Here is a 10,526-nt window from a genome sequence, read left to right as displayed (position 1 = left end):
TATTTGTGTGGTTGTGGATTTTACCTCTTTCCAACATCTCTTGACATGTAGTGTGCTACTGAACTCTTTTTGGATTACAATACAGAGAGGATGGTTTTAGCTCCCATTTTCTTCTCTCTCTCTCTCTCTCTCTCTCTCTCTCTCTCTCTCTCTCTCTCTCTCTCTATATATATATATATATATACATGTGTGTGTGTCTGTGTAATTTTCTCTCTCTCTCAATTTCCAATTTTGGAAAGTAATCGATCATAAAGGTTTATACAACGCCAAAATCCAACATTAAATTAGTGAGTTACACAGTTCACGTACAACAAGACATGTCCATGACGTACTCTATCATGTCTATTGTCCAATGTTTCTACTCCGAAATAAAAAAGACGCAATGTGTTCAACACACTCAGGTTGCTCAAAAGATCACGTGATGGTGGTACAAACAAACCCATGCCTACAAGCGCATGCAGAAATACATAATATTCTATGCGCGTTTGCACACATGGGTTTGTTTGTAATGTGGTCCATTCAAATTTCAAGTTTGGAACTGTTACCTGTCCCAATTTTGCCACTCATACCATGGAAAGAGAAAATCTAACCAATCACAGATTTTAAGCAGGTCGCCGCATTTTAAAAACAGCACCCTCACATATGCATTTTGAATACCAAGATATGCCCCTTTGACTATATATGGGCATATTTAGATTAAAGGTGACTGTATACCTTTAAACGTACAGGGTCACCATAAATTTGCATATTCCATATATGGTAAAAGGGGCGGGGCTTAGCGCTAGCGTACTACCCCAATACCTGTAGCTGTCGGTCCTCCATATTTATACATCAAAGTTCAGGCAGACGATGCTACTTAGTATGGCATGGCTGGTCGTGTGGGGCGCCCTTTTTAAAAAGCGGCCACCCGCGTAAAATCTATGATTGGCTACTAAAAAGCAGGTGACCGAATACCTAATAACCTTTTAGAATATCAGGGGGGTGTTAACTATAGATAAGCGGACGAGTAGGGGGCAGTTCACGGAATTTGACGGTATATTTTGCCGGTAAAACTCCTCGGCCCTGGGGGCCTCTGAGTTTTATGGCAAACTTTACCGTTAATTCCGTAAACCACCAACTACGAGTTCGCTTACCGTGTTATGCCACGAATTTGCCCAGTTTTAGATCCTTGTTTGCCCACCGAAAGTTCGGATTCGCAGTTTTAGTGCAGTGTAAGTTTAAGCGTTTGCAGGAAAACATTGAAGCGTTTTGTCACCTTGTTGAACGAAAGTATAAAAACTAATCCATGAGTGATAAAACAAAACCAACATGTTGCTATTGTAGTGCGATGATATGTGGTCGAGCACCTGGTTTGATTTGAATTTTATGAATTGTGTTTGATTGGTTGAATGAAGTGAACAGGTGTTTGCAGATCGACCTTGGGTTGATAACTTTGAGCAGCACACACACAATTACAGAGTCGCTCCACGTATTTCAATATGGCCGAACCACTCGCTGACATGATTGACTGGGAAACAGAGTTCATCCTATCGCAGATTGATATCGATGATATGAAAGATTTCGGCACAATTTTACAAGTGGTATAGCTACTAACTGATGACGTCAAATTTCCGTACACAATACACTGTGTCATATTAAATTACAAGGCGTGTGTGTTTTGTGTACGGCGATTTGACGTGAGTTTGTGGCTATCCCACTTGTAAAATGATGCAAAGATTTCCAACTCATCAAAGTGCAGAAAGAGTTTCGAATTCATCCCCCACAATCGGAAAACCAAGCCGCACCGCCACGTCAGAGAAAGGCGTTACTGCAACTGAAACTGCAAGTACAAACTGAACAATATGTCTAGACCACAATGAGTATGGTACTGCGTATTTGCCTGTAAATTTAACTCTTAGGCTGCGTTCACAAATAACGATGGGGGGGGGGGGGCTGGAGGAATCGCGATTGAAATCTTATTTTGTTTCAGATCCCCCCTAAGTACCCTAAAAAATTTTCAAATCCCCCCTCTATATGGTCAAAATTTTTCAAGTCCCCCTCCCCCAACTATCACAGGCCCGCATATTTGTAAAGGATGTGAGCGCAGAAAAAATAAACATGTAGGCCTATTGGGCCGTTCTGTTCACAGGTGTTCAACATTACCTGTATTAGCACTTTGTATAGTCATATTCCCAAGGCAAGCTCTTTAAATGCATCAGTGATTTTTTTAGATTTTTTGACCTTAAAGCCAACTTGAGTTAATCCATCTCTGGCCAGGTCAATTGCTGCTGCTGAAGAGCACACAAAATGACAATCATGAGAGAGTGGGCAAATTGTGAATTCTGGCTAATTGCCATATTGTAAAAAACTGAGCACTGTGACCAACCAAAAATTTGTTTCAAAACTACAAGACATACATGTCATTTTTGAATTAGATGCTACTCAAAATTGACAATACTGGAAGGTTAAAATATTTCATCAAATAAATGTTTAAATCTCTGAAATTTTGGGTGTAATAATTGCGATTTTGGTTAAAAAATAAATAATTTCATTTGGTCACATATTTTTTCGTTTAGTCTTTACTTTTCGAAGTTTACTTCTTTAACATTTTATGACAAGAATGAGAAAATTTAGAAAATCAAGCATGGTGACGTCATCTTTTTTCTTTAATATTTGATATTCTCATATGCCAGAATTCAAAATTTTCCATGTGTTCTTCCATGTGTTGTTCTCTGGCCTGATCTTGTGTGACAAGTATGTTTCACTGTCATGAGCGTCATTTGACCCAAACTCTTTCTTCAACTACCATGTACATCAGAGTCAGAGCTATCTCTGTCACTGTTCAGGTATGCAGTAACAGTGACACTACAGTAGCAGAGCATTACTAGTAATGATAGTATCACTACCCGTAGGCAGTAGCTGTATTAACTTTGATGATTTTGACAAGATTTTTGTTCAGTTTTACAACCGCGTTCTTGTTCTACTCCTTACAGCATGTTGAATTGTCCAGTATTCAGCTTGCTATCATAGCCTATGTATGCATTCCATGCATTGTATCACTGACAACTGACTGTCAGTCTGGACTCCAATTAAATTATCACTAAATACATATTAGTATATACAGGCTTTGTCGACAAACTAAATATTGTGTGTTTGAGCATGCTGTGGGGAGATGGCAAGAAACTGTAGTTGTTATATTGCATTGAAATATTGCAGAAATCATTAACAGTTGCAGCTTCTGCCCTGTTACTAGGCTTAAGTTTGTATTTTTACGACAAATCACACGTTTAGATTTTTTCGAGATAAAAGTCATGAAATGTGACAAAATGGATCTAGATTCTGTTAAATTATTACAAACATTACAACATTTGGATGACATCAAAAATGGTATTCATTTTTCATTGAATTACCTACAAAAATTGGACTTGGAAAATGTAAAACACAAAAGGGAACCAAAAATTTTCAAGTCCCCCCTACAGGTAGAGCAAAATTTTCAAGTCCCACTCTCTACTACCCCAAAAATTTTCGAATCCCCCCCCGAATTCCTCCAGCCCCCCTAACCGTTTTTTGTGAACGCAGCCTTACCAAAGAGGACAGAAAACTCCACATTAAGTTTTGACAAGTGACTCTGAAATCGTAATTTTCAGCTTTAAATGATCGTGATAACAATAGCCTTTCCGTTTACCACATAGTGCAATCGATACCGTTATTTCACTTTGACCTGTAATTCATGTTGAGATGTACTTGAGAAATTCATTCAGTCTGATGCTCCTTCGTTGAAAGTTTCTTTGCTCTGTACTTGATGGTGAAATACATATACATTTCTTCTGGTCAATATGTCGATGTTGGGGTTTTTGACTCGTCACCACGTGACTATATATTGCTTAAAAGTGTCCGATTTACTAGTAAAACGGATAGCTTTAAACAAAAGAACTTGTAAATCGGACACTTTTTATACAAAAGAAAGCCAGGTAGTAATTATAAAATATTTGGTATCATCAAACTTATTCATCAAAAAGATGAGCGTGATCCGTTGTCAAACAGGAGACCAATAAGTCTCCTCAACACAGATTATAAAATCTTAGCAGCAGCTTTTGCGTCACGCTTGCAAACTGTTCTGCCAAACCTGATCTAACCACAGGGGGTTGTCTACATGTCTGTCCCCAGGGGTGGGTAGGTGTTTCGTTGTATCGCTAATATAGATATATTCTACCAGTTGAACCTTTGGTGTTTCGGTCTTAACTTAGCACTGCCCTTGACAATCTTGCGTATACGTTTTATCAACATGCTGCGTCTATTATCTGATGAGTTTGAGTGCCTAATTAGCCAAAGTAATCAAGGGTAAATTACTAATCTTTGGACGCTCTCACCAGATTATCACCGGATTAAATTTGACAAAGTCAATAACGAACGCATCAGCAAGGTATAACTGTTATAAGGGGGGTTTTCACGTGTGAGTTAAGTCCGGAGTTGACACCGGAATAAATTTAAACCTGTGTTAGTTGGACGTGTGAACAGACAACATCGAACTAACAAAGAACTAAATTAATTTGGTGTCGGAGGGCTGGTCCAGGTTCGGTGCTCCGTACTAAACAAAGCCTATTTACACGTGTGACCAGAACACCGAACTAAACGCCGAACTATATCCTGTCTACTTTGCTGGTCCGTTCAGCACCAGGATAGACCATTGAATGGTGTGATAGAATTTGATTGATGTGATAGCACAAGGATAGACCATTGAATGGTCTATCTTTGTGCTATCACATCAACGCTTTTACTTGCAGAGTTGTGTATATTTAAAAATCATAAGCTTACTTATTAGATCACCGTGCTTTACCTGCATATGACAGGATGTACCGAGCTTTTGGTAAGCTTTGGACGACATGAACAATCACTCACTCGCAAGCTGTGCCTCCTGTAACACGTAAATAGTCATAGCAACAAGACTTTACTCAACATGTTGAGTTACCATGACTACCAGATACAGATTCTTTTTTGTGAGTTCAGCGAGCAATATAACTGAATGAGTATAGGCTTCGTATCACTTTATTTCTCAACAAAAAAGGTTAAAATATTAAACCGTCAATTGCTCTATCTGATAACGAATAAGGCAATCATTTGTTTGTTACATGACGTATAAGACTGCCGGAAAGTAAAGCTTCGGCAGAAAACTTTGAGACAGAAAATTTGTCCGGCATGGCTAGAATTTTGACACAATGTTTTTCTTTGCATTGCATCGGTATGAATGTCGCCACTTGTTGAACAAAATGCTGGGCATGCGCCATAGTTACCCAACGAGAATGTTTTGTATTTCAGAAACTCGGTTGCTTCATCACGAACCTGAGGGTATTTGTGCTGTCCTTCGGGTATGTATGGGTCTGTGTGTATATGTATATCTGACGTTTGTCCAACGTTTAATCGAAAAGTACCCGGTTATTTATTACACATCTCGGTACTCTGATTGGTGTAGAGCTGTTTAGACCCCACCCACCCCTCACAATTACTGATTATGATCTACTTTGCACAGCATGTAGAAATACTCTGTACTCAGCTGGTCAATATTGCATCTAGCATTATTAATATTGATAATAAAATCCCGGTACTAAATTCAAATTAATGTCAACAATATAAATGCACGCCACATACTTATAGTCCGTAATGACAAAGAAACTAGCTATCTCATAGTTCTGCACGAAGAGGACAGAAAAAAGTTGCTGTTGATACATTGAACAAAATTATTTGAAATTATCGAAAGTCTTAACACTGTATCTTTAACACAAAGACAAACAATATTGAAATACCAAACTATCGAAATGTACTCTACCAACGGCATCCTTGGGATCAGAAAGTTTTATCTTCTAAAGGCGATCGGGGCAATAATTTTGAGGGAAGCGTAAGACGAATTTGCCGGCCAGTATTGGTCATAATAAGCGCCAGTGAATGCCCCTTTATGCATGCGTGTTTTGCACAAAGATGGAAAGACGGGTGCATGCTTCTCTTCTGGGTTTGCGCTTTATCGATATAAAAGTAATCCTCCTATCAGGTAATCCATTGGATTGAGAGAAAATTTAGATTGCCGGGTGACGCCACGAAAACAAACATACTGTGAATGTTAGTTTACACGCAGTCCCTCTTCCGTGGTTTACTGGGGGCTTGACTGGCGTGCAATACTCATCTCAGTGTAAACAAGCAGTAAATATTGGCATTTATCTCGCAAACAAGTTAATATAGTTGGAGAATGAATTCTGGTCTTCAGCATTTGACTTTGCCACTCCATTTGACATATTTCATAAAACCTAACTTTATTATTATGGTACACAATCCCGGAGTTTTTAACCACTCATCAAATATGCTATTCAAACAGAGATTATGTGAAATGCGCAACAACTTCCTATAACATTCAAAATTACTGGCTGTTTAAAACAATGGGCCACGGGCAAAGATACATTCGGACTTTCAAATTGTTACAATACGTTTCTGATCTACCACGCAATTGTGAGGGCTTATTTTGGAGTTCTTGGAGTAAATAGTACAATTTTCACCTCTTTTTTTGTGAAATTCGAAAATCTAATATTTCCCATAGAGTTAACACAGAGATGGCGGCCATTTCGGACTTCAAATTTATGTAAATGTTACTTTGTCTCTGTAGTAAAACATTTCGCATGGAAAGCCCGATTTTTTTATTCTTGCTTTATTAAAGGCGTGCTTTGAAGTTTCGTTTAGCCTAGGAAAGTTTATAAGGCTTAAGTCTTTCAATTTCGAGGCGCATACTAGCTGAAACCATTCATCATGTTACTTTATAAACAGTGTTACTGCATGTGTTGGTTGAGCGCACAGAAAATGGAATGGGAGAGAGTAAAAGAAATTTATAAAGTGAACATTTTCAATGGTTTCCGAAAATGGACAGTGATTCGAGTTGGCATTTCATCACCCAATACATTTCAATAATTTGATTGATTTGTTTTGTATTAACTTACTTGAAGAATAAGACAGTGAAGTTACACATTTTCGACACCATTACACTAGACGTCCAATACTGGAAAAACTGAAAGGTTCAAAGTTTGAAAATCTACCATAGTTGTAAACACTGCAGGGGATATCCAACTTTGAGGTAATTTCAATTCTTTACACCACAGGTCTGAGATAAATCTAGCGAGGAATAGTCAAATTAAACCTGATTCCGCTTTAATTATTTAACCATTTTCTGGATATGCAAATGTAACTCGTTACATAATCCTTGTTGTAGTCTGATGTCAGCTGACTGAACTATGGCGCTCTGATAAAACGAAAGTGAAGATAAACTAAGGGTCTTCACACCGCCATTTCATTTGGCTTCTGTACACAAATTTGGTCATTGGTAGCGCATCTCTTCGTAACATAGTACAGTAATCAGTCATTCGCTCGGTTTCACACTTCCCACTAATTTTCTTCTGGAGTTCGCGAAACTGAGCAAGGTCGGCTGTGAAGTTACCGTCATATCTCTCCACTTTCCTCCAAAAAGTCTTGTTAAAATGGTTGTACAACTGGATGTCTACTGCTGATAATTTATCGATGATGTCGGCCATTTCGTCAGTTATTGGAGGCAGCGGAGTTTTGCTAACCTTTTGAACATAATAAATAATGTCTTCAAATTGCCAACACATTACTTTCTTGAGCAAAATCAAGGATTCGTCATAGTACTCATTTAGCATGACAAGATCCAACTCACTGTCCAGCTTACGAATTTCATCCATCAAAAGGTTTGTATCGTTAATGCGTATACCAAGTCTACTAGACAGAGAGTTCTCATTCTCGCTTACTTGACCATACCGATCATATTTCTCCCTCTTTGATTTAAGGTAAGCTAAGAAAGATTGCGACTCACTCGAGTGATTTCGTAACGATTTGAAGCGGTCAAAGTAGAAAAAAAATGACCGAAGTAGAGTGTACGGAAATCTGAGTATGGTGAAGTACTTGGCATCTTTGATGAGGTTGTCCATTGCTGTATGATGGTACTTGATGTGATTCGCTATGAAGTTGTAACCCGAAAAATTCTTACAGTCGTAACGCAGGATGTCGTAGTTTTCAGTTGATTCACTGTAGCTTATTACAGGGGATCCCAGTTGTTGCAAAGCTGCGATGAGCCCGTTCTTCAGGCCGTATCTGAATAGAATAGTTGAAAGTGTGCTGCTTCCTGTCTTGACGGTTTTGATGTAGACAAACTTGTTGATTGGGTGACAGGGTTTGTCCGTTTTACCAAACGCCATGCCAGTGTCAACGACTTCAACGTTTCTTTGTTTAGGGGATCCATTGTTGTCCATTTTTCTGTTCTCACTGAACGAACATAAATTGTGATGCAATCATTAGAATGTTCTCGTAACAAAGAATCAAGTTGTACTTAGTGGGTAATAAATGTAGGTTATGTGTATTTATGTCGTTTGATTTAATTGTTATTTGCCTCCATGTTTCATAACGACCATACTGTTGCATATGAATATTTTTTGGAAATGTCTTGGCGTGATTTTTTTTTTCTCAGCGATTTTCTCTGAAAATGCGCATTGCAAAAACTTTGGTCAGAATTTAGTTATTGATGATTGCTTAACATCCTGGTTTTTAATAATCGTCCTTTTTTTTAGCAAAAATCAAACAAGCAGCTGTTCCGGTTTTCTTCAAAGTTCATTTCGGTGCCATGCAAGATTCAGCTTTTCTTCTCAAGTGACATTGTTATGAAATTACTGACTCGTTATTTCAAAGAGTCATTAATAAAACGTGTTCCGTGTATGATTTGATGCAAGAAAGCCATAGCACAACTGTCATTATTTTTTTTGCTTAAAACCAAAGCTTAGCCAAGAGAAGAGGATCTTGACGTAATTCTTTGTAACCCATTGGATCATGTTCATAGGATTTCACGGTCTGATAACGACACTTTAATACTTACATGGCAGGAAATTCGCTTGCTTCTCTGAAGGGCGACTCTCTTCTTTGGTAGGGTGCTTTAAACCTCGACAATGCATAAAGGCAGATGGCCAGTACAATCAGTACGCATACCTTCGTTTTGGTTTTCCAATGACCCATGTTTCCTGACTTTCAAAAAGATACAGATATATTGAAAAGGAAGCTTACTACTTTAGTACCGCCACAGAAACATTTAGGATCCATGGGAATAAACCAAATATGTTTTGTTAAATCAAGTTTTTAAGTCACACGGAATATCAAAAGACAGTTGGGAGAACAGGGTTGGTGTTACGCATGCTCATACAACTTCTCATATGCATATATGCTTCACCTTCATCTGACTTTCGAAATTTGACAAATAAATAGTTTTGCAGGAAATGTTCGATGAAGGATGAGTAGCAGTTTGCTGACGGGACCGAGACATTATTGTTCATTCCTCCGATATGTCCTCGTTCTTATCCGTTTCTCATCGAGTAGGCTATATAAAGTGGATTTAAAGGGTGTATGCACCTCGAAAGTGAAAGACTTGAACTTTTGCTGAAAATTTCCTGAAGGATCCTTTCAACCATTCTCTTTCAAAATCAAGAATAAAAACCGGGGTAATCTGGCACATTTTGGTACAAGAGAAACAAATAACCTAAGATTTGCCGATATTAAAAATTCAAAATGGCCGCCATCCCTGTGTTAACCATACGGAGAAAAACAAAATTTTCGAATTTCGATGTCAGATAACCAAACACGCACGGGACCGGCAAAACACTCTTTCTTAAACATAAAATCCTCGTCAAAGTGCAGTTACATGCCTCGATTCATCACCCGAACGATTGAAACAAATAAACTACTCGGGACAAAACAAACACAGGCAAGAACAGACACCTTTGAATGCAGGAAAAGCAGGGTGATACAATTTAATCCTCCTGCTTTGTTTAAATTATGCGTTATTGCTGTTACTATTTTAACTTTGTTTGTATCCTTTAGTTTCCGGGTTTGGGTTAAATAAAGAAGTGAATAAAAATTTTACTTTCGTCCAAGATATGAAAGGATCAGAGGAAGTTTTTTAAATGCGTCATTTTGGGTGATGTGTTCTTTCGTCCATTTTCTGGTACCTCCATGGTTTGTTCATCGACAGTGGAGCCGCGTCACTGTCCATGATCTGCCATGAAAAGTATAACTTGGGACCATTGAAACGCATATTGTGCATACATTTACAAATGTTATTCAATATCCAGTGTTAAGTTATTTCAGATGAAACAATACCTACGCCAGACTTTTGCGCCAAATGGGCTAGATTGCAGTGTGCAGTTTCTCTACGGTAATCACAGTTGGAAAGTTTCGCTCGCCTGTTATTGTCTGATGTAAACCAGTCCTTTCATTGACGGGGGAGAATGACTTCATATATAAAACCACAAACCTTTGTAACCAGTGCCCTTAACGCCAAGATTCAAGGCCAAGGTCACATAAATTATTGTTAGTCCAACTGTCCTCTTGCTCTACAGATCGATGTATGTCTCACTCGAATCATTGTCCAAGAATAACATAGCAGAGCTTGCAGTTGAAATGATAATGCAATCTATTCCGGGATTGGTCACACTCTGAACGGCTGTTCCGATTTG

At 38.4% G+C, this 10,526-nt stretch overlaps 1 protein-coding gene across 2 annotated transcripts; it reads right to left on the bottom strand.

The window, feature by feature from the left end:
* Window positions 1-4,979: 4,979 nt before the first annotated feature.
* On the bottom strand, window positions 4,980-10,526 carry LOC139140993 (galactosylceramide sulfotransferase-like). Of its 2 annotated transcripts, none has more exons than XM_070710517.1 (3): window positions 10,325-10,526; window positions 8,897-9,038; window positions 4,980-8,292 (listed from the first exon to the last, which is right to left on the bottom strand). In XM_070710517.1, exons 2-3 carry the CDS (start codon window positions 9,031-9,033, stop codon window positions 7,281-7,283), a joined length of 1,149 nt encoding a protein of 382 aa, XP_070566618.1. In that variant the 5' UTR covers window positions 9,034-9,038; window positions 10,325-10,526; the 3' UTR covers window positions 4,980-7,280. The 2 variants fall into 2 exon arrangements, with proteins under 2 accessions (XP_070566618.1, XP_070566616.1); XM_070710515.1 differs by having other exon boundaries at window positions 4,981-8,292; window positions 8,897-9,042.

The sequence above is a fragment of the Ptychodera flava genome, chromosome 9, assembly GCF_041260155.1.
Source record: "Ptychodera flava strain L36383 chromosome 9, AS_Pfla_20210202, whole genome shotgun sequence".
In the NCBI taxonomy this organism is placed as follows: Eukaryota; Metazoa; Hemichordata; class Enteropneusta; family Ptychoderidae; genus Ptychodera; species Ptychodera flava.
The sequence above is the reverse complement of the archived record's forward strand: the minus strand, read 5'-3'. Positions and strand labels throughout refer to the sequence as shown.

Coding starts and splice junctions, on each gene's coding strand:
- LOC139140993 (XM_070710517.1), bottom strand. CDS start 9,033: ATGGGTCATTGGAAAACCAAAACGAAGGTATGCGTACTGATTGTACTG. Junction 8,293..8,896: donor GCAAGCGAATTTCCTGCCAT/GTAAGTATTAAA, acceptor ATGTTCGTTCAG/TGAGAACAGAAAAATGGACA.